General features: G+C 43.4%; 4 protein-coding genes across 10 annotated transcripts in view; all 4 read right to left on the reverse strand.

Moving 5' to 3' along the window:
• Window positions 1-645: 645 nt before the first annotated feature.
• arl8bb (ADP-ribosylation factor-like 8Bb) lies at window positions 646-6,447 on the reverse strand. The gene is made up of 7 exons (XM_053867930.1): window positions 6,266-6,447; window positions 4,651-4,731; window positions 4,483-4,556; window positions 3,853-3,946; window positions 3,546-3,613; window positions 2,831-2,901; window positions 646-1,931 (listed from the first exon to the last, which is right to left on the reverse strand). The coding sequence occupies exons 1-7, from the start codon at window positions 6,386-6,388 to the stop codon at window positions 1,882-1,884; spliced, it is 561 nt and encodes a 186-aa protein (XP_053723905.1). The 5' UTR covers window positions 6,389-6,447; the 3' UTR covers window positions 646-1,881.
• A 700-nt stretch (window positions 6,448-7,147) lies between these two features.
• Window positions 7,148-13,709, reverse strand: LOC128761112 (N-acylethanolamine-hydrolyzing acid amidase-like). Of its 2 annotated transcripts, XM_053869051.1 has the most exons (13): window positions 13,615-13,709; window positions 13,307-13,518; window positions 12,485-12,708; window positions 11,693-11,857; window positions 11,490-11,613; window positions 11,336-11,426; window positions 10,734-10,819; window positions 10,499-10,671; window positions 10,370-10,432; window positions 10,238-10,304; window positions 10,136-10,164; window positions 8,957-9,026; window positions 7,148-8,886 (listed from the first exon to the last, which is right to left on the reverse strand). In XM_053869051.1, exons 3-13 carry the CDS (start codon window positions 12,661-12,663, stop codon window positions 8,860-8,862), a joined length of 1,074 nt encoding a protein of 357 aa, XP_053725026.1. In that variant the 5' UTR covers window positions 12,664-12,708; window positions 13,307-13,518; window positions 13,615-13,709; the 3' UTR covers window positions 7,148-8,859. The 2 variants fall into 2 exon arrangements, with proteins under 2 accessions (XP_053725026.1, XP_053725027.1); XM_053869052.1 differs by lacking the exons at window positions 13,307-13,518; window positions 13,615-13,709 and having other exon boundaries at window positions 12,485-12,734.
• A 101-nt stretch (window positions 13,710-13,810) lies between these two features.
• On the reverse strand, window positions 13,811-16,467 carry bhlhe40 (basic helix-loop-helix family, member e40). Of its 2 annotated transcripts, none has more exons than XM_053869048.1 (5): window positions 16,215-16,467; window positions 16,088-16,151; window positions 15,906-16,013; window positions 15,478-15,601; window positions 13,811-15,406 (listed from the first exon to the last, which is right to left on the reverse strand). In XM_053869048.1, exons 1-5 carry the CDS (start codon window positions 16,271-16,273, stop codon window positions 14,586-14,588), a joined length of 1,176 nt encoding a protein of 391 aa, XP_053725023.1. In that variant the 5' UTR covers window positions 16,274-16,467; the 3' UTR covers window positions 13,811-14,585. The 2 variants fall into 2 exon arrangements, with proteins under 2 accessions (XP_053725023.1, XP_053725025.1); XM_053869050.1 differs by having other exon boundaries at window positions 13,811-15,403; window positions 16,215-16,465.
• A 3,972-nt stretch (window positions 16,468-20,439) lies between these two features.
• Window positions 20,440-23,094, reverse strand: part of itpr1b (inositol 1,4,5-trisphosphate receptor, type 1b) — a 71,830-nt gene continuing 69,175 nt past the window's right edge. For all 5 annotated transcript variants that reach the window (XM_053869269.1, XM_053869268.1, XM_053869266.1 and 2 more), the window contains 2 exons: window positions 22,885-23,046; window positions 20,440-21,267 (listed from right to left, as the gene is read on the reverse strand). In XM_053869269.1, coding sequence (XP_053725244.1) covers window positions 21,187-21,267; window positions 22,885-23,046 — 243 coding nt within the window. In that variant the 3' untranslated portion in view covers window positions 20,440-21,186. The remainder of the gene's footprint in view (window positions 21,268-22,884; window positions 23,047-23,094) is intronic.

The raw sequence follows: 23,094 nt of genomic DNA on the forward strand, positions 1-23,094 counted from the left end.
AGCAGCGCCTCATGGCGCCCTCCCACTTTAGTTCCACTTCAGCTTGTATGAAGGTGGGCTGGTCCCATAGAAAGCACAGAGGACCTGAGAATCCAGAATGGCAACAACTCCAGAACCAGGTAACTACCTTAGTGACAGGAGACTCCACTCCTTTTTGAAATGACACATTGACTTGGAGGAGACTGTGGAGCCAATCCCAGCTACCCGGGGCAAGAGGTGGGGGACAAAATACACACACACACCCATGCCAACAGTTTCAGTCAGAGTCATAAACTAACCTCTATCTCTTTAAACAATGGGAGGAAACCAGAGTGCCAGAGAGAACCCAAGTACAGGGAGAAGGCAGCGTACACAGACCCAGTTGTTTCAAATTGGAGGCGGAACCATTCTGCACTAGAAAAATAAAGTTCGATCGGGAGGCTGTTGTCCAGCTGCATCTTCAATCTGAGATTCCTTGTCAGAGAGATTCACAAAAGGTGTGTAGTCGACCATGCACAAGCGCAAAACCATTCAACAAGTTGAAAAGCTCTTTCCTTCAGGACAACGTCCATGTGCAGGTTCAAACGTCACCATCCAGCTCACAAGGTTCTCTGCTTCCATCTAGTGGCCGAACCCCTTCATGACACAGAACCACGGGAGGTTAAAAATAAAAACAAATTTATTAGCAATCACAGGGAGAGAACGCATGACATCTACAAGAGCCGGTTGTTGGAGTTCAAAACCCCAACTTCTTATTTACAAAGTATATGCAGTTGGATATGAATAATTGAGCACATGCACATACAAACGCAAACAAGGCGAGATCATTACATAGGTAACAAAGCACTTCCCCTAAATCACAGACGCACTGTCTCCCAAATAAAAAACAGCTCCTCACTGCTGCTGTGGTCCCTGTTACGGACAGAGAATGAGGCGTGAGAAAACAAAGCGTGTGGCGGGATGAAATGAAGGGGTCACGTCGCAGGAAGAAACGTCGCTCTCCAACTGGCTGAGAAGTCATTGTCTGTTCGCTGAAATGTGAATGGAGGATGTGGAGTTTGGCAGACTGCTAAGGCGTCACAGTTAGACATCACGTTTGAGACAAGGCTCTGAATAGCCGTCCTGTTGTCCGAGCACTCTCCACTGTTGTCCAACCTGAGCTGTATATAACGGAACAGACTTTGTGTTCAGGCACACCCGCTTGTGTTCACGCCCTCGACAGAACAACCTGAGAAGTGCAAGCAAACACTTTGCTCACATTTCAAGCCACATGATTCAGAAAGAAAAAAAAAAAACATTCAAATCGACCGACTTATTAAAATGTAACACTTTCTTGCACTGGTCTTCAGCATCAGGATGATGGGATTGTCAAAAGGGGGTGGTGTCTCGTCTAATAAAAGAGGGCTTGCACTGGACCATCGGAACCTCGGGTCAGCCAAAGGCACTTAAACTCTGCTGACCCATTCACCTATTTCAACACGACAAACATTCTCAGCTTGAGCGGCTGTGTGTGGGTGTAAACTTGAATTCAAGTCACAAAATAAACATACAGTCCACCAGCATGTATAACACGGGCTACATTGCTATCACTTTCTCTGGGATTCGGAGGCAAATTATCTTTAAAAACTACAATGTCACAAACGTTGCGGACGACTGGAGGGATGAGCGATTTCGAGTTAAAAAGCAGAGAGTGCAGCGCACTGAAAACGCCGAGTGATAAGGCATGAAGGGTTGGAAAAAGTGCAACACCTTTTACTGGACTCCTGGTGGTGAGGGGGGGTAATGCTGTACGGGGTGGTGGTGGTGGTGAGCACGGAGCTGGACACATCACAGAGGCAGTGAAAAGGATGACTGTCGATGATCCGGGGATATCTGGGACCGAGACCGAGACGGGTTTCACTTTCAGCTCCTCCGCGACTTTGAGTGCTGGATGAGCCACTGCAGCGTGATGTCTGTGGATCAGAGCACCGCGGGTGAACCATCTGGGCATTCACAGTCGAGCGGGAGTCACACTGAGTTGATCAGAACACGGCCGCACCCAGGGACAAGACTCTCTCACGGCAGAACAAACAAATAAAAAAGATAAGGATTGAGTTATCCAGTTTTAGATTCATGTCAACATGCTTTTGTCCAGTCAGTAAGACAAGCGCTGAGGACAAACACAAGAAATCTCACTGAGCTATTTCATCCATTGCATTTGTAAAAGATTTTTTAAAAGAATAAGAGACTTAATAAACGCTGTGTCATGAACACATGGTGCTTCTCACAAAGGAATTATGGCTTTTTTTCTAGATTACATTTTGACTCTCTACTGAACTTCAGTGAAAACACAGCAGCTGTAAACTATTTTGAGAAGGAATATTAAGGTCAGAAATGTTGCTGCAAACACAAAAGATTGTAAATAATAACATTCAGATTAATTGAAGACATCGCATGAAACATATAATTCAATAATAATAATAATAATAACAGTTAACAAGTACCACTACTTTGAGGAAAGAAATAATATAGAAAATAGAAAAACGAAATATCATGCGCATTGAAATGAGTTGCTGTGAACTCATTTCAGTTCGACCTTCAGTTCCCAGTTTGTTCCACCATTGTGGTGAGTGTAGCTGCTGGTGAAATTCTAACTCAGGCTTGGATGCTTGTGACATCTCTTGGTCTATTACAAGCAGCTGAAGGGGGAACTAGCTTGGTCGAGTGCTTGGTAGAAGCCTTATTTCGTCTCAAAAACACAAACATATCCAGGTATTAGGTATTAAATAATGACACTGTGTACTTGAAATATCAATATCTGAGTTTGTGTAACAGGCCTGTTGAACATTCCTCGCTTGGAAGAGACATTTACCTATGTTGTCTTTCTCTTTGCAGGAGACGGAGTAGCAGCAGATTTCTCGATCCTGGATGGCTGAGAGGTTCCTGTGGATGAAAGGGAGGAAGCGAAAAATTGGCCAGTGAGCTGTCAATTTTTTTGTTTCAGTATCAATAACAGCATTCCATGATCTCACAGATTTCAACTTCAAATCAAAGCAATAGAATCCTGAGGTGGAGCTGAACTACTTTGCTGCTTGATTGTGATGGCAGCAGGACAGAAAGGCGTTGGTGTCGAACACAGAAAGGTTGAAAATATGTAAATTGTGGCATTTGGAGACTGAAATTGAAAGAAAATCCCACTGAAAAAATGGTTGAGAGGAAAAACAAACAAGGCTCTGCCACATCTGTGACACACACACGAACCCGGGGCAGCGTCACCCACAGAGTTCAGTGGAACACGAGGTCTGACCGACGCTATGCTAAAGACCAAAATAATTCAGTTGAAATGGAATTATAATGACTATTATCGCTCATGGTGACATGTCAGCATGTTCTGGACATTCATCCCGCAGGAAGCACATATTCTTGACTATGAGCTCAAGTAAAATAATACTTGAATAAGTAAAGATAGTGCATATATATATATATATATATATATATATATATATATATATATATATATATATATATATATATACGGCTACACCGCTTTGTCAGATTTCCAAATAACATCCACACTCAGTCCTTACATCTTTTCAATGAGTTGCTTCTCGTCCAGTGCGTTCGACAGGTCCCGCTTGTTCCCCAGCACTAGAACCTGCGAGGCACAAAAAGATTTGTCAGATTTTATTCAGTTAAAGACAACACGACATGACATGAGTGACAGACGAGAAGCAGACATGTTATTGACTAAAGAAGCCATTTACAGCACTGAACAACGTGTCCGAAAAGATGCAGAACATTTGGAGTCACCGTCCTCATCACTGCAGCTTTGCTACAAATCAATCCAGCCACATCAGGAGTTCTGGGTTCCATCCACCAGGGTCAGGCACTTACAGGAATTCCTTGTAGCTGCGGTTTGTCCAACAGGTTGTGCAGTTCATTTCTGGAAGCTTCAATTTTATCTCGATCGGCTGCGTCCACCATGTATCTGCACCAAGGCAAAACATATTAGCCACTGAACATAAGACTGACTTACTGTGTCTCCAGCAAATCTACAATACCATAACATGTCATTTCAGGAGCATCACATCTAGAAAATATTAACCTGCACTTTTCAACTAAAAAGGAGGCCAGAAAAAAAAACAATTACTTCATTCAGCAAACTGTTCTAGTTGTCTCGGCTGGATGGATTAACACTGCCCCCGTGTGGCTGCTGGCTAAACTGTTTTTTCAGCATTAAACGCTCCAGCTAATTTCTTCATGATTCTTGAAAGCAATTGTTCAGATTAAGGGACACATATTACCAATATCAGTATGTGCTTTTAGCATGTAATAAACCATCATATAGTACACATCGGTGTCCCATGACAATCCACATGGTTTCGCCAGTCGGCCCCTGAATCCTGCCATCAGGCGATGGTCAGTGTCTGGCTGCGCGTTTGGTTGGAGCAAAACCTGCGCCCAGAGGGGGCCTTCTGAGGATGAGCTGGACACGCTTGACCTACAGCATCACAGGCCACTCACACGATAGCATTGACTCCTCTGCAGTAGCGCTCCCACATGCTCCTGAAGCGCGGCTGGCCGCCTATGTCCCAGATCTGTGCACAGAAACCACCGAATGAAAAACGACCCAGCGATGAAACAGGCCCGTGAGTGGAGGAGGCACAGCCTGCAGAGGGAGAAGGAACCAACCTTTATTGTGACATTGCCTTTGGTGACCTTCCTCATGTTGAAACCAACCGTCGGAATCATGTCTTCACTGAACTGGCCGGACTGAAAGAGACATAAAAACAGATGAAACACTTTCACTTTTACACAGTTGCCATGGTTACATAACAAGAGCACAACAGACGTCTGTGAACTTTGAGCCCGATTAACTTCTGATAATTCAGTTTCACAGAATTATTTGTTCTAAAAAAAATAATAAATTGCATCTTTGAAGCTGCAGCGTCATGTAGGATTACATGCTCAGGATACATAATCGATAAAGAATGCTCAATGCTGGTCACGACAGGCTCATGATACAGCAACTACACTCTCCTGAGAACTGAGAACTGGGGCTGGATTACTGTCGTTTCACTGGACCCTGCAAAATGAACGATGACTCAGAAGCCAATGAGAGCAGCGCTTCCTGGAATATAGATTTGTAGAGGGACTCCACAAGTAAACGCAAATATATTTGTTCTTAAACCAACAGCATAAATGCAGCAATCCTTGTCATAACCTCCATATTCCATCAACCTCTGTGGCCACTCCTACATTTCAGACCACTTGTCTTGACTTTTGTAAGAGGCAGTAATAACATGTTTCCTTCCAGTTTCCGCTGCATAACACTTTGCAGTCCTCCTTCCTTTATCAGCGGTGACATCTCATTCATGAAAGGTCGATTTCCTCAGTGTCTCTCTGAGGGTCAGCCTCGAAAATGATGCCACTCCAACATTCGGTGAAGACCATAACAGACTATCTGGGATTAAACTTCATGACATCAAAGATGCTGCTTCCTTGTTGTGGACCGAAGTGAAACTAGCAGAAGCCATAATGTTTCAGATTTACAACCCGAGCAGGTTCAACCGTTGACTGATCACCTGACGGAGCTGGGTTTGTCAGCGACGTCTGTCACCAGGAAACAGTCAAAACTCAGACTTGACTTTTAATCCTTGATCATCCTGTAATGGGTGTGAGCTCTTCAAAACAAGCCTGCCATTAGGTTCAACTCTTATAAACAGACGAGTCTCGTTCATCTTCATTCCAAGAGCAAAGGGACTCACAAGTCCAGCTGTTGTTGTCCTTTCTGTGATCTTTTTTTCCACACATCACAGCTGAGGTTTCAGCTTCAGGTGAATCCTCTCTTCACCAATGTGTTTCTGCCAACTCATCGGTGTGTCACTGCTTGTCATGAAAATCCCGATGACACACAATGAATGTTCAGCACTAATTTAAACAGATCATGTGAAGAGCAGAATCCAAGCAACTATATTCTGGGGGGGAACGCAGTGTCTTCCAGTGTTGACACCATGTTGAGCTCGTGCTGACGGAGATATTACACCAGCGGCGGCAGCTCCGTTCACATGACCCGGCGGATTGCACAAACGAGCACAGTCATACTAGCAAACAACTGACTGTGCGAGTAAAAACAACTCATATTGGAGCCTTCTAAAGTCAAAACGACCTCACACGATTGATGTTATGATTCGCCACTAACCACAAATCGTGTCTTTCAGACACGTCACGCTCATTTGTGGAGGATATTCACTGTACTTTGGAAACAACCCACGTAGCAGCCGGGCCCGGTCTGACAGCAACTTACTGCGATCACGTTGACGAACGTGGTCTTTCCCGAGTACTGCAGCCCGACTAAGGTGAGCTCCATCTCCTCTTTCCAGAAGAGCGAGCGGAACCAGTCCAGGAGCCTGTTGATGAGCGCCAGCATCTTGGAGGAGACAGGAGTCGCAGTCGCTGCGTCTGTTGTGCTAGCAGACCACACCGGAAGTAGCGGGCGGCTTCTGCGCGTCATGTGATCAGTACAGCCAATGAAAACAAGTCTCTGCGTGACAGCGCGTCTTCGCGTAGATAAGTTGATCATCTTGTTGATAAGGCGTTATTGATAAGAAAAAAAGCGTGGAGCAATTTCACTTTTTCTGATTTATTTAAAGGTTAAGCTCATTATCTCCAAAACAAAAGCGTTAAATATTGATATAATGTATATATACATGAATGTACATGTCATGTAAACATATATAATGTTAAATATATATATAGTTAATATTTAATAAGTAAATATATAGAGTTGATTAAGATTCGTTAATTACACGATTAATTACAACAAAAAATAATTTAATTTAATATTCTAAAATTGAAATGTTCATGCATATATTTTCAAGACATTAAAAGAGCTTTAGTTTAAATAAGGTGATATAAAAACTAGAATATAGCCACCATCGTGATTTATTGTGATATTGTCAAACTGATGCAAAATAAACAATATTTTGTTGTTTAAATGTATGTATGTTACCATCATTTGATTCTTTAATATACCAGATGCATTCAAATTGAAAAATGTGGGTTCTTGTATTCTAAAACTAAAATGTATTCTCATAAAATATGCAATACTAGTTAAATAAATGAGAGAGGGAAAAACGAATGATGTGTTTTATTTAGTTTGTTATGTATCCAATTTACTTCCAGTCATTTCCATCTTTTTATTTTCTTCATAAATACAATAAGCTCGCCTCACTGTAGCATCCAGGAAGACGATCTGAAGCCACTTCAGTACAAAGCATCAATAGCTTGTCTCTACATGGTGCTTGAGAGCGACAAGTGAACAGAGCTAGATAAGCAACGATCAACTTTCCATTGTTGCAATGACGATATCACATGAGTGGATCCAGTGAAACTGTTGCTGCACTATTGATTGAGATTCCAACGTTTCTCACCTTAATGGAAAACTAATCTGACTCATGACCTCATTAGTTTGACCTTTCACCTCACCCTGTGTGAAGACTTTACTGTCTCACTCTCGACCATCAATGCATAAAGGTTTAAAATGCATAATAATAACAGAAAAAACATAATTGACTCGACCCTTCAGATGAGGTCAGTATGTCGTAACTTTGCAAGATGCGTGTCAATATCACACAAATATCTTCTCAGCGCAAGACAAAAGGTGCTTCTTTTGGTCTCCATCAAAACATTTTTCTATTCTTTAAAAGGCTGTTTAGCTTTAAAACCCACAGCAGCAACTGTAAAAACAAAGGGAGAGAAAAAAGGAAATGTTTCATCTTACACTATAATGGTACTAAACTCCTGGCTGCTGCTTCCCACATCCATATGGCTTCATGATGCAATTCAGTCAATAATAATCCGGTGCACAGCCGCCACCGGCCTCTGACTTGGTAGGTTCATGTGGCCATTGGAATTCATAGATAAACATGTACTTACACATATAACCCATGATGTCTCGCTCAAGGTTCAACACAGGGTTTTGTTATGCAAAGGGTGAAACAGGTTCAAACTTCAACCTGCAATCCACCGACTCCCAACATTTGATTCTGCAGGTTGAATGCTGGGATTAGTGATGGATTCAGGAGGCGTCGTCAAATCTCCCACTGGGCGGTGAAGCTTTCGTGAAGCATCACTAGTTGTGACCTCTTCACTTGCATCTCTTGTGAGTCGTGTGCAAGTAGAGGTCAAGTACTGGAGCAAGGTCATCCCCACATCACACACTGACTTGCTCAAAACTTCCCAAACTAGGAAGAGGTTTTTCAGAGCCTTCAGTTGAAACCATCTTCTTGCAGTCATGACTCAGAGAGCCACACAGAATGATTTGGTGGTGAGGGCTTGAGTTTGACCCTGTTCTCAGGGGAACTCCTGGGTTACATGTAACAAACAAGATGTGGTTCCATCAACAATCCAAACAAGCCAGGCAGCATAAAAGAATGAGCTCAGTGCTGAATAACAGGCAGATCCAGCTCCCTCTGTGAAGGGTTTGTTCATGATCTACATTCCGGATCTGCAGGTCATTGCTGTGCTGTACTTATGAAGATTCATGTGATTTCAATATGTACTTCACGAGAGAAAGATAACAGAAACTAGCGGCTGATATTAGCTTCTCACACTCCCTCAGAGTCATGAGTGAAAGGCTCCAGGAGGAGAAGAGGCTCAACCTCCTCGAAGCACTGAGCTGAATGTGAGGTTGACAAAAATAACCATTTCATTGTAAATATATTTAATAGCCATTAGAAAATAAATTAAATGCCCAGTCCAACACTGGCGTCTTGTCCCGTCATCAGGAGGAACAGGTCACATGGTCATCTTGGTAACACGTCACTGGTGAGAAAGTTGCTTATGAGACATCCTCGCACCAGAGAGCATCATGGGAGAATCATGGATTAGAAAAGGGGATTAGGACAGGTGGGTCCAGCGGCAGCCCTGCAGAGAGGCGACATGATGACGGGGATGAGAATAGAAAGCACTTGCTATACAAGTTCGAGTCACTTACGTTGGGTTTGACCAAGGTTTTGTATTGGTGAGGCGACGCTGCAGACATCGTCGTGGTGTACACGGTGATTCTGCAAATCACACCAGTTTATTTCAATCGCACTTTCAACGGCGGTCGGAGTGTCGCGCACACATGCACACAAGTAAAACACAGAAATGAGATGTGAAAAATGAACACAATGAAGATAAACACCTACACACACACCAGTACAGTCCACATTTTCATGATAAACTAGAAAAACAAAACATGAAGGTCATTGTGTGTGTGTGTTCCTGGTTTAGCTGTACTTGTAGGGACCAGTTCCTAGACACAGACCTACTTGTGAGGACATTTTACTTTATGGGGACATTTGTGCAAGTCCCCACAAGGTTAAGCCTCAATTGGAGGGTTAAAATAAGTGGGTCATTATAATTGGGTTGAAGTTTGTTTCAGACTCCTGGTTAAGGTTAGCCATGTGCTTTGGATGGTTAGGTTGAGGGTGAGAGGCTGAGGAAAGGCTCAGTGAGAAACCTTACTTGTCCTAACAAGAAGTAGTGCGAGCATGTTTCAGGGTGTGTGCGCGCAAGGCTGCTGTCCAAGAACTCCACCATCTTAAATGAGCTTCCTTAGGAGGATAGACGGAGGTGTCTCTAGCAGAAATTCTCAAGATTCTTTTGCAGAAGTCATGAGATCTCACACTCACGCCGCCTCATAGTGACAAATGAAAGCGCTCAACTAGACAGTTGTGGCTAGCAAACAAAAAAAAAAAAAGCGAGAAACCAAGTCAGACTTGACTGGCAGCAGTATTAGTCCTTTGAATCAAATGTCGCACCCAGTTCTTCCCGAGTCAGACTGAACTAACTCACTCTGTTATATCACTGATTTTTTCTTTTTTCTTTGACTAACTTTTATATTTCCGACCTGAACCTCCACAAGCCCATAGACCATGTGAGAAAATCCTGCTATTCACTCCATGTGGTCAGTGAAGGAAATGTCTTTAAATAAAAAAGATATTTTCCCACAAAAACTTCAAAATATTCCTTAACAAATGCAACACTGGCAGCCCATAATGTGACTCATGCAGAAGGACGCCGCGAAACAAAGACCTCCACACATCGGGCAGAGGGAACCGAAAGTGTTGCTTCCCATCTCTGCAACATGTGACTCCGTACACAAAACAAAAGAGAGAGTCATGCTCACCCGTTACACACTGGAAACAGAGAAAGGACCTGGAGGGAGACAAAGATTCGCTCTTAGAATATGAAACTTCAAAATAGCACTTGTGGTTGGGTTCAGTGTCACCTCACGCAACGTGTCCAGGTTGATGTTGGCTTGACCTGTCACGTTCAGGGCTTTGTTGGCGACTTCTCTGTGGACCAAACAGCACAGCACATGAACGCTCAGGCCACCAAACCGAAGGTTAGAAGGAATCACCTGCGATGGTCTCTGGCTGGAGCAGGACGCCAGTGGTCAAAGTTGGTTTCCACTCGGTACCATCTAACCCAAGCAACACATGCATCACAGTCCGAAGTGAAAGTGAAGGGCAGAGTTGAGGCCTCTTACTCTCCGATGACTGGGATCAGGGGCCAGATGTCAGCAGGGCCGGTGCGGTCCCTGGTGATGACGACTCCTTCCCCAGCTCGCACACCACCCACGATATAGTACACCCCGGTGATGATGGGGATTTTGGAGAGGCGCATGACGGCAGCTTGGAAGTTTTCCGCCTGTTCCAGAGTCTGCCGAAAACATTTCAGGGTTTTGCTTTGATCCTTTGTGGCACTGGAGTCTGCAGACTCACCTCTCTCACCAGCCAACTGACCGGTGATCTCTTCAGGAGGAAGGCAGACACAAAGTTCTTCCACCAGTTCCACCAATGATCGTCACCTGCAGCAGCAGCAGCACACTATTAGTTTCCGCTGCATTACGAACTACAACTGTTCGGAGCGGAGCGAAGATACAAACCGCTGCAGTCATTGTCAATGTGATAAATATCTAAAGAAATTAAGAGAATAAATGAGAGTTCTCATTCTTCCACATGTGTATTTGATCTTGTTTTAACGCCGTGGTCCTCCTGCTTCTTCTGCTTTTTTAACCAGATAGCAGCACGCTTCCTCAAACAAACAAACAAACAAAAGGAATTTGCACTTCATCACCAAATATATAGAGTAAACTGTCCAGACTTCCACGTTCAAAAGTCAACTGAGCCGAAAAAGGGGTCAACTTTGGTTGTGACGGACTGGAGTCAGTCCAGTCTGTATCCTCCACCTTTGACCCAATGGATGGGATTAGCTTGAGACAGACAGACAGACAGACAGACAGACAGACAGACAGACAGACAGACAGACAGACAGATAGATCGATAGATCGATAGCTAGACAGATAACAGAGCCCTCTTCTCACCTCGCTGGTCTCCGGAGATGGTAAACTTGTTGGGGCTCTGTCCGGTCCACAGACCAACGTAGCCAGCGAAAGACGTTCCACGATACGCCACCTGCAGGTGAAAGAAGAAGCAACGGAAGTCAACCATTCTGCGATGCGCAATTCAACTCTTTACCTTGCCATCCTTAAAGAAAACCACATCGATAGTCAGGTTTCTCAAGATAGAATGTGGGTAGTCGAGATTCCGGCCGTGGTAAATGTTCCCGGCCGTGTCCTGGGCAACAATGCTGGTGCAAAACCTGCAGAGCAAAAGAACATCCCGCCGGTGGGTTGATGGACAAGGTTCAGCTCCAGCTGCTTCTTTAGAGTGGAACCTACGCAGATATCTCGTAGGCGAAGTTGAGAATGATGACGTCTGAGAGGCTGCCCCCGAAGTGTGAGGCCAGGCCCTGGATCTCTCCGGCGTACGGCTGAGGGATGTACTTATCCAGGGCCAGGACGATCGGTTTGACAGCGTGGTGCACCCACTTTGGAACCGTAGTGCTGTTACAGGCATGTCATTTAAGAAGATGTTAGCCAAACTGTGGTCCAAAGTAAAGACAGAAAAGTTAGAAAACATTCAAATTAGAGCTCGTTCCCAGTTTGCCAGTTCACACGTGATGCGAGACACTGCGATGCGTTTACGTCAATCCACCTGAAGCGAGTATCGGCAGAATAAAATGGGACCTAAAACTGAACCTTGCTGTAGCCCAAATGAATTTGGCTTTTGTAAAAACTAGTTTTACAGTGACCACAAAGTTTGTGTTTTCCGGACAAAAACAATTCACTGACATGATGTGAATAAACAATTATTATTACAGTGTTATTAATGCATATGTTAAAACTAAACATCATTGTTTCAATGAAACGCAATGAACAAAAACGATATAAATCTATTGCTAGTTACCTTTGTTATCATCAAGCAGTCATCGCAGATGGATGTTAGAACTATTAAAGCTCTTGTTAAATGCCTATTTAGTGAAATTGCTGACATTTTCACAGTCACCTGATTCGCCATTCCATTAAATACAATCCTCAAAACATAACGTGAAGGCAACAACACGGAAGCGTCACAATTCTGATACTTTTAAACTTGTGAAACTTTCATTGAACCCGAACATCAACTCTTACTCGATGACTTCTGCTGCCGCTTTCTCGAGGAAATCGACGTCAAAGACTTTCAGCAGAGAGAGCCAGCGCACTTCCGGAGGGTCGTCCAGGCTGATGTTCACGGTGGGAGGCGGGTGGTCCCCCCCGTAGACCACCACCACCAGAGCGGCCAACACCACCGCTGGGCTGAGCCGCATCATCACCGCGCAGCTCGGCGTCGCACACTACGGCACTCGGTGGCGCTCCTGGTAGCAAGTGTCACAAGGAAAGCAGAAGGGAACGTCCGCTGACGTACTTTCAGAATAAAAGCAAAAACATAATATAAACCTATCTATTGGATTATCCACATGATTGAGGACCAAACAATAAATATTAGTTGATATTATTGTGTAAAATTGGATTAATTTACAGAAAAATAAGTAATCGAATTCCAGCTGAATATGATATTATGTCGATTTGCTTCTGTTTTGATGTACTATTTTAAAGTGCCAAACTTTCTGAAGCCTCTAAATGTATTATTTAAATGTCTTTGACCTTCATGTGAACAATAACTAAGCAACTTAAAACATCCCCGGTCGGGTCAGTAATATCGGGCTGCAGGATCGCAGCTGCGCGTTTTCATTGACGCGTTCACAGAGCCGGAAGTCAGCGGAGTTGCATGGTTTTTTTTTTAATGGGGCAAACATCTTAATTCATAAATAAATACATACATAAAGTGGGTGAACAGGGGTACCACTATGAGTAGCTTGTCGATGACTTTGCTGCGACTTCATGCAGTGGTGACGTATCGCTGGTCCACCACTAGATGGCGGTGTTGCCTGTCATTTGAACTTCGCATCTAACCTGTTGGTGTGCGCCATTCGCTGCGGTCCAGACTTCAAACGAAGCGTCAGTCTTGACGGGCTGGGCTGTTTGGCTCGATCTCGGCGCTCAGCACTCGCCTGTTCTTCCCCTCCAGTTCAGAAGTGACGACAACTTAAACTTTTCCTTTGCAACCTCAAATATCATTTGGCTTCACGGAGGTCGCTGTGCACGTCACACTCACTTTCACTTTTCTGTAAATCATAGGAAACAGAGAGCTGAGATGAGTCACTGGCGCGTGGTGTCGGCGCACGGTGACTTAAACCGAAGCGATATTCGCCTTCCTTTACCTCCGCATGAGGTGAATGGTTCAGACGTCAGCATTTCCCCCAGGTAGACGCGGAATGCGAAGTGCGTCGCTGGTCATCTAAGACGCGCTATTGATTTACAGAGGCGCTGCTGCTCGGCGGGTTATGCAAGTCTTATGTAAGCGCGTGTTCTCATGCGAGGCTGGCTGCAACATGTTCAACAGACAAGACCAGGAGCGCAGAGAAAGGCTTTATTTTAAAATAGCTTCATACTCTATATACAAAATATGTACACCTGATGACGTTTTACATTTGACGAGAAAACCCTATACAAAACTATTCAGCTTTACATTCAGTGGTTGTGTCTGCGCTACACGAGCAAAAAGGCATCATCATGGGCTGAAGACCAGGCCTCCATTTGACGGGGCAGGACAGAAGCTACAGTGGGCAAACAATAACCTTGTGTCGCGGTAATTACACTGATGGTATCAAAAACAAAGGTGAGGGACACAGGACATAAAACAAGACAGCAGGACATGAACTCCACGTATAGGCGCACGAAGAGTCACGACGGTAAATGGTGTACGGCTGCGTCACTCAACTGAACGAGGGACAACGCCCTGAATTATTCGCCCCGGAGTCAATGAAGTGGGTCAGGAACTACTTTGGTGTCGGAGAGGTGGGGACAACATTCTGGAAATCCACATAATAACTGCCATGAAACAAGACACAAACACTAAAAAGAGACACGAGTCCACAGCGGGTGAATAAGCAGCATCTCTGGGGTGTTTGGGGGGGGGGTCCTGCTCCTTCCTTACATTCATACACAGACTGGAGGACGCAGGACGCATCTTTTCTTTTGCAGGAGGGGAGCATCGATGACATTCTTGGACAAGCTGGCTTCATCTTCAAACGTTTCACAGTGTTCCAGTGGCCCGCGCCGGCAGCCACTTCAGGTTTCAGTGTGAGGAGTTGATCAAAGATGGGGGGACCACAGTTCAGGCCTGATGTGCTCAGTCTTTGGTTTCCAAGTCCAAAGGCGGGACTTGCTTTAATACATTGTGATGAACAGGGGAGTCCAGGGAGTGGTGGGGGGCTGGGGACCCAGCTCTGGGGGACATGAGAGACGAGGGAAGTGTCTCTCCGGAGCCCACGCCCGGGTACATGACTGGCATGGCCCCGGGGTACCAGCACTTCTCCAGCAGGGGCAGGTAGGCGGCAGCCGCGGCGGCCGCTGGGGGAATGAGGTAAAAGGGCAGGCAGAAGGGAGGCTGACTGGAGGAGAATCCCATGTATCCATTGGATGCATCCACCGGGTGCCGGGAGTCATCGTCGCCCTCTGGGGAGTCGCATCTGGACTTCTTGGCCTGAGGCTCGTCCCCTTCATGCTTGACCGCTTCTGCCGTCCGCTTGGCCGCGCTGTGCTTCAGCTGGCCCTCTTTGATGTGGCTCTCCAACCACTGAGCTTTGGGCTTGTCGTGCTCGCCGCCATAGCCGCTGTCAGTGTCCGTGTCGCTGCCGCTCTGCTCGCCCGTCCTGTGCGGGGACAGCCTCTGAATGACCGGAACGCAGTTTCTGGCCCCACCCTCCACGGCTCTCGGGGTCTGTGCGCCTGGCTTCTTCACAGTCTCTGCCCCGCTGTGGCCCGACTCCCCCATGTGATGCTGCATGACCTCGGCTGAAACCTTCTGGATGTGGCTGATCACATGAGACGGTGTCACGTCACTGCTGCTGCTCTGGCTTGCCAAATAGTGGACGACCTCTTTTGCACACAGGTGGAAACCAGATCTGAACATCTCCTCAGCGTTTTCGTTGTCGTCGCCATGATCAGCTGCTGGATCAGAAGCATCGAGTTAAGCAATATACGTCTCCCGACAGTTGCTCAGAACATCTCTGGACACTTACAAATTTGCAGGTCTTTTTGGAGCGACTGGATTTTCTGCTGCTGCTGATCCAGGAGGGCACTCAAGGCTTTGACATGCTTCAGCGTGAGCTCCAGCACCACGGCTTTCTCCAAATGACCCAGCGTCTAAAACAGGAAGACCTTCGATAAGCATGTTGATCTCCATTATGTAACACATTTCACAGCTGAGCGGAGAGGACAAGCCTGGAACCGCCAAGAACTCATGCCAGGAACAAAAACTATCCACCACCACGACCGAAATACAACATGAAAAATCTAAACAAATAAATGTATTTGTTGTTTTAAATCTTTTGTTTTTTATTAAAAAATGCACTGACAGACTTTATTCTTTATAGTGTTTTCATGTTTCCGATTTTACATAAACAGATTTTTCCTTTTTCATATTTTAAAAATTTCCCACCAGACTTACCGTGAGTTTGAGGTGTTCCGGCAGCAGATCCTTCAGCTGTGCGATACATTCATTGATCCTGTCGCGTCTTTTCTTCTCTATGAGTCGGTGCGGCAGCTTGTAAGTCTCCTACAGGTGATTCACAATGTACAATTAAATACACATAAATAGCACATTTGTGATGCTGCGCGTATTCGCCGTACCTTGTTTTCATCTCCGCGCTTCATGCCTCGCCTCTGCTTGTACACATACATGGAAAAGTCCAGTCTAAGGGCAGCATTGAAGTTAGTTTCAATAAGTTTACATGGAAGCGCGTCTTCGTTTATTTACCCCTGCATGTCGTCCAGCGGCGCACACGGCGGCGGCTGCGCAGTAGTAATTCTCTCCATGTTGTTTTGCGGTCAAACAACTTCCAGAGGGGGAAAAAAGCCTCTCCGCTTGTCGGGTTTTAAAAGGGTAAAAGTAAATCCAAAGGTTCGGTGGGAGTTGTCGGGGCGGTGTTGTCTCGTCGCGGCCCAGACGCGGAGTGCGGCGCGAGCTGGGTGGGTCGGAGGCGACGTGTTAAATAAAACCGTGTGACTGCGCGCACGTCTCCCAGCGCGAGCCCTCCCGGTCACATGAGCCTCACGTGTCGGTCGGCGCTTTCAACACACGCACGCGCGCCCCTCGCTGCCAGAGTACAGCCCGCCTCCAAGCATAGTACTCCGCCACCCAGGTCCCGTGTTGCACCATGCTCCGGAAAGTAGAGCAGAACTGGAGGCGCGTTGTCCCAAATATCGACACTTGCGCTTGGTTTTCTTTTCTCTCTTCCCTTTGACTCTCTGGAGATACATTGTGGAAGCGTTTATACGTCACAGAGACGCATTATTGAAATGAAATCACAATCACGTGACATAACAATGCAAGCAAAAAACTATCTTCTGACATGATTATTATTAATGCGCTTTTACGCATCGCCCAACACACGTAAAAAACTTGAGGTGTACATAAGCTTTTTTTTTTATTATTCTCAATCTTCTTATTTGCCACTTCCAACTCCACCACTGTCCCAGAAAACTAGTTAAAAATACATTTGCCTCCATTCTCTTCTTCATCTGCCGTGATCTCTTCCTCCTTCTGTAAAGTCATTACCACATCACGCACTGTGTTTAACACAGTGCATAAAACAATTTTATTTGGGGCCATATTTCTATTGTCTTTTATAGCCAAGCAGTATTTGTGACCTAAAAGATATAATTATGTAATTAAATTGTAAGATTTAAACAGGAATCTTTATTTAAAACGTAAACGGTAAGGCAAAATAAAGTCAAATATGCAAGTAAAACATTCATATATTGAAGATATGCAAAGGAACATTCAGTTCAGCAGTTGAGTCGATGTGTTTACAGAGGCGATAGCTCGTTGCTTCTGCGCATGTGACTGTCTCAGTCAGTCAACACAAGCGCTTAAGGTCGGACCGAGTCTCCTGTGGCAGCAGCACCTGCATCCACGGGTGACAGAAGTGTTCCGGTCTGGCTGGAGGCGTCGGGAGTCGCGGCTGCAGCAGCAGCAACAGCTCGGTCACGTTGAGCTCCTCATGGCGGGAGACGGCTCCTGCTCGGTGACGTCACCGCCGGGGGGCGGGGCCCGCACTTCCCTGAACGCAGCTGTCCATTCAGACTCTCCCGCACTTCCTGTTGACGGCGGCGACACTTTCGCTGACGCTGCGCTCTGTTGAGCTCGTAACGTGACATCCAGTTCATCGAACTGTTGAACCTTCATTTAGACCGTTTATACTGATTTTTTCCCCGCTCTGCACTAAAGAATACAGAGACAAAATAATTCGTCATTGCCCCGAATCGAAATTGTCTTTGCAATTCAGTGTACAACGTTGTTGAGCTGTGTGAAAATCATGGTCTGAGGGCCACTTGCCGCCGCCAAAATACAAGGCTTGTGACATACGTTCACAACATCTTCATACTCGCCTACAGATGTGCCACTGCAGACTCGGACTCCATTTAAATGTGTTTTCCATCAGTTATCAGTAAGTTCTTTCACTCCTCCAACACATTTTGCTTCTTTTAATTTTATTTCGACATAAAGCTCCCTCAAATTCACACCAACTTTTAAAGCACAACAAAACTAAGCTGGAATGTTCAACACAAAAATATTAAACAGTTAAATAATACTGTGCAAAAAATACAGTGGCAATGTTTGTAGATTAAACAGAATGACAAATGAAATAAAATTTGTCAATTAATATTTTTAAAGTACATAAAATGAGTGAGTGTAATTTTTTGGTGTATGAAGTTTTGCTCTTTTTTTTATCTTCACACATATGATTTTAAATAACAATAAAAAGAACATGGGTTGGAAAAAAATAGATAAATTAATGCAATTATAATTACAATTATTGCAATTATATACCTGTCAACATAAATCAATGTATATGGGGGAAACAAATTAATTAATTTTAAAAAAGTCACTTAAAAAAACAAATAACGATGAATTAAATTAACTATTATTTAATATGGAAAGAAAGTCAATATCAAGGCACAAAATCATTCAGGAAATATTGTTTTTGCCTTAGATTTCTTTAAATTTTTATTTTTAATATGAACCAACACTAAGGGCATGAAATGAAAACAATGGCATAATGTAGAAGAATTATAGCATCTGAAACCATCAGAACATTTCAAATGGCACACAGACCTCGGGAGGACCACATGCATGCTGGCAGAGGGCCACCAGTGGCCCCCGGGCCGCATATTTATTTTGACTTAACGAAGTGAAGCAATGTGTGAAAACGGTTGACAACTGAGTTACATTTATATAGATATGTCTTCAAATGACTCAGTCAACTGTCAAGCCTTAAAACATTTTCCATGGATGATGATAAATTATATTTGTATAACTTATAGCTGGGAAGCTCCACACATGCAGTTTACTTAACAATCATAAAGATAAGAAGTAATCTGACAATACTACATTTAATAGAAAATAAAAAAAAGAAGAGACAAAAACAATAGTTGAATGTCACTTAATGTGGGTGTGATAAAGGCCATCTAATCTCATGCATAACAGAAATGAATGGCTTCATTTAACACATAGATGATTTAGACCAGACCTGGGCTATGTGTGGCCCGGGGGCCATATGTGGCCCGATGCTTACATTTTCATGGCCCGTTTGACGTCAGAAAACTAAAACTATAATTTATATGTTTGAATTTTTATGCTTTTTTGTGTTTGTTCTCTTGCAGTCTTCAGCAGAAAATATAGCATGTTCTTGTTTCAAGACCATGGCCATTTTTGTTTTTCTTGTCCTAAAATGTATTTTGAAATAAATTTCCTTTTTATCTTGAACATCTAGTCCATAGTTGGTATATATTCAAATGAAGTGCATGTAAAATGAAATATTTCAATAGGTCTCATGGTATGTTTACTCTTCTTAATATCCTTAGTCACATTTATCTTTTTAGGTTTGTTTTGTCCTTGTTACTTAAGCATATATTTGGGATATTTTCCCGTCATGTTTTGTAGTCATCGCTGTCTTTCTTTTGGCATGATGGCCCCTCACAACTGTGACAGTTTCTAATGTGGCCTTTTAGGAAATGTAACTGCCCACCTCTTATTTAGACTTTAGTCCCCTCAAACAAATACGAGTGAAACGTGTGATTCATTCACTGAACAGTAAATGAGTGTAAAAGCATGACACTTCCTCACTAAAGCATCTGTCAGACCTCGACTCTGATTTACGCTAAATGGATTATTAATACGCCCAGATTGTGTTGCTGTTGAGCTGGTTGCCGTGCCGACGGCATCAACACAGTCGTGACACGGGGTGAAGCGTCTGTAAGAGTCAAAACAATAAATGAACACAAAGTAAAGGGTCTTATTATCATTTTATTCAATGCTTTCTACATAATATACAAATTCATAATGGATCCTAGCATTTATCTGAGTCACATTTTCTATACAAAAATGAAGCCACAACTCTTTACACTGTAGTTAAATATTCTAACAATATAAACATCTATACACGCAGCACGTGTTTGATCAAAAATAAATAAATAAAAGATGCAACACAGGCACAAACAGACATTTTTGTAAAATAAATGAGAAACATAAAGCTTATAAATATGAAAATCTTACTGACTTGCAGGAGAAATACTGAGCGTCCCTGAAAGTCACGAGTTAAAACACTTAAGGATGCTAAATATTGCTAACACTATTCTAGAGCTGCAGTTGGCACAGAGGTTTGCACTTGTCCGTCAAAAGGCGATTCATTTAATATAATCTCTAAATAAGTTGAATAAGACAATAAATGTTCACCTTCCCCTTCACAAACACGTTCATATATACTGAAGACAGTTGCATTAACTTGATAGATTAGATTTTGTTCTCTTAAGCAAACACTCAAAAGCATTTTTTTCAGAATTGAAAAACAAAATGAATAATTATGAAGGAACGCTCTGATCTGAAATTGAGGAGAGATGAGCGCGAGCGTCACGTCGTTCTACAACTGACAGCTTCGCTTCCGACCCCCAAATTAAATGCAGATGACAACTGATTTTACTATATATATATATATATATATATATATATATATATATATATATATATATAAAATTAAAAATTCAGAAAAATAAAATAAGCACTTTTCAGTAAAGTGAAAAAAAAAGGAGAAAAACAAAACAAAAAACAAAAGAATACGGACTATTTTTTAGGGGTACAATATATAGTATAAAATAAAATGACACATTAAGAAGAAAAAATAAGCCTAATGCTTTGGAATTTGTAATTTGTATTGAGAAAAAAACCCTCGCAGAAGTACAAAGCAAAAAGCAGAAATTCAAAAGAACAAAAGCAATAGTATTCCATTGTTTTTGCAAACATAACAAGTGCAGTGATTTCAATAGCCCTCTATAATAATAGAATAAATATTTATATTAATTGAAACTACGGCTCAAGTCGATGCAACAGGCTTCTGCACATATAAGACATGCTCGGATGAACTTAATATTTATTAAGTTTAAATATTGCACAATATAGAAAAACCTGTAACACTGAGAATAAGATACACGAATATCTGCTCCAAAACTAAAACTGCCAATTCAGTTGTTTTCAAGTAGAACCATAAAAGGCTAGTTATGACAAAGCCGCGTGATTTGGCACCGGGAGAGACAGAAGAGAGGAGGCCAGGTGAGCGGCAGCACGCCTGCCAGCGGGTTAGCTACACATTCTCTGATGGACTACTACAGTTACATTTCCCTACAGATGCAAGTCACACTCACAGCAGCCGTTTCACGTGGCTCCGTCCGACTCAGGCGGGCTGCTGAGGGTTCAGGTGCTGAGGATGTCCCAACAGGCCGATGCGCTGCTTTTGTTTCCTCTGCTCTGTCATCTGCGCGGCAGACAGTGAGAACACACATGGGATCCTGGTTATTCTCCAACTTTGTCTCGTTTTTTTTGACTGTTCATCCTCAAAAAAAAAAAAAAAGAAGTGATCAATACGCTCTGCTTACTCTGACGACAGCAGCCACTAAAAGTGAAACTTACTGAGAAGAAATATCAAAGTTCCAAAAAGTGAATGAGTCATTTGTTGCAAGTTAAACATCATAGCAGGAAAAACAAATGAGGCTGCAATGACAATTGACTTTTAAATTCAAACGTGTATTACAAGGGTCACGCTGATGCCTCGGCGATGTGGTGGATGCAATGAATTTATTTACTTTGTACTTATTTTGAACCGATCTGAAGAAAATCTACAACAACAAAAGGCATTTTTTTGTCATCGTGGTAAAAAATATTTGAAAAATGCACCACAAAACAGATTATTTAAAAAAAAAAAAAACCCAAAATGTAAAAAATCCTATTTAAACACACATTCACACCACAGAGAAACTATGCGTCAAATGCATTTAGATTAACTTGGTCACCAACAGGTTGACTAGTCGCGACACTAACACTCCACAGCTAGAGGAGAAAAATACCATTGGACCATTTCACAAAGGACACGCGCTTTTCATACCACATTTTCAGCAGCAAAAATTCAAGTACAAAGTCTCACACTCGTACAGATTAGTCATTAAGGTATCAAAATAGTCGCTAGTTGCAGCCCTAGTTTCTTACGACATATGAACCAATCATAGCCTAAATTTCTTGTCAACAAAGTCCAAGATGTCGATGAAAAGGATTCTTAGGCGTGTGCTCCGTTTACAACTAGAGAAGCAGCCAGATGAAGAGAGGAAACAAATTCACAGCACGTGTTTGTTGATTCAGAACTTCGACTTCCTTTATGTTTGGGGAAGCCATCTTGGATTGTGCGTTTCTTCTCTTTCTTTTTTAGCTAAAGGGCAACAATTGTGCCTCTTCCATCCGCCATTTTGACCAGGCACCAACGGTGCACCTGCCCCGCCCCCTCAGCAGACTGACCTACTTCTTTAATGCCACTTCAGAGACGGGGGTGGGTACGTCCGAATCCACTGACTGAAATCAGGCATCAAAATACTCTCCTTTTATATTGGTGCCAAAAAAGAGCTGCACCATTTGGCTGTTTCAAATTCACATTTTTCAGCCTTCATACAGCATCAAAAGCAACATAAAAATGTATTATTGGAGACTATCTACAAAATGTTCACAGAAAAATACTTCATAACAGTTGATATTTTGTTCTGTTAATATCTGTATGAAACAGAAAATGCGGCTTCACTGCGGGTCTGTGGGATAAAGTGCGAGAGCAACATTTCGGTTATGTGACGATAAATGCATGTGTGTGTAACATGAATGTTGCAGCGTCTTGTGTCTGGGTCAAGATGTCTCAGTATCACTCACTTCCTCTCACAGTAACTTCTTTTTTCCAGGAAAAAGATATTTTTATCATTTCAGTTAAGTCAAAGTGTCTGTTGCGCAATTATATTTTTTCTGTTAAAGAAAAACCTGTGCGACGTCACGAACAGTGTTTTTGTTCTTAAAAATGAGCTGCCACCACGATGACAAACGCACGGCACTCGGCACTGACCTGCTCTTTCAGCTCCGTCAGCTGACCGGAGAGGTTGCACACCAGTTTCATGGTGGACTCCAGTTTGTCCTGCAGGTTTCGGATTTCGTTCTGCTCGCCGTCTGCATCGCTGCTGACCAAGGACATGGCCCTCATCCGGGGGAACCAGTCCAGGTTGTGATCCTGGACAACATATGGACCATGTGACTACAACACAACTCAGCAGGCAAG

This window comes from Synchiropus splendidus, chromosome 6 (genome assembly GCF_027744825.2).
Source record: "Synchiropus splendidus isolate RoL2022-P1 chromosome 6, RoL_Sspl_1.0, whole genome shotgun sequence".
Taxonomy (NCBI): Eukaryota; Metazoa; Chordata; class Actinopteri; order Syngnathiformes; family Callionymidae; genus Synchiropus; species Synchiropus splendidus.

What these genes read in the sequence shown, in the direction of transcription:
- arl8bb (XM_053867930.1), bottom strand. Translation starts at nt 6,388, where the DNA reads ATGCTGGCGCTCATCAACAGGCTCCTGGACTGGTTCCGCTCGCTCTTC. An exon ending in AGAGGAGTCAATGCTATCGT is followed by an intron (nt 3,947 to 4,482) that starts GTGAGTGGCCTG and finishes GCCTTGGTGCAG; the next exon opens with ATACATGGTGGACGCAGCCG. An exon ending in CAAAGAGAAAGACAACATAG is followed by an intron (nt 1,932 to 2,830) that starts GTAAATGTCTCT and finishes TCTGATCCACAG; the next exon opens with ACATCACGCTGCAGTGGCTC.
- LOC128761112 (XM_053869051.1), bottom strand. Translation starts at nt 12,663, where the DNA reads ATGATGCGGCTCAGCCCAGCGGTGGTGTTGGCCGCTCTGGTGGTGGTG. An exon ending in CCAGCCAGAGACCATCGCAG is followed by an intron (nt 10,305 to 10,369) that starts GTGATTCCTTCT and finishes TTTGGTCCACAG; the next exon opens with AGAAGTCGCCAACAAAGCCC. An exon ending in CTGTTTCCAGTGTGTAACGG is followed by an intron (nt 9,027 to 10,135) that starts GTGAGCATGACT and finishes TGTGATTTGCAG; the next exon opens with AATCACCGTGTACACCACGA.
- bhlhe40 (XM_053869048.1), bottom strand. Translation starts at nt 16,273, where the DNA reads ATGGAGAGAATTACTACTGCGCAGCCGCCGCCGTGTGCGCCGCTGGAC. An exon ending in CGGAACACCTCAAACTCACG is followed by an intron (nt 15,602 to 15,905) that starts GTAAGTCTGGTG and finishes TTCCTGTTTTAG; the next exon opens with ACGCTGGGTCATTTGGAGAA. An exon ending in CCAAAAAGACCTGCAAATTT is followed by an intron (nt 15,407 to 15,477) that starts GTAAGTGTCCAG and finishes CTTCTGATCCAG; the next exon opens with CAGCTGATCATGGCGACGAC.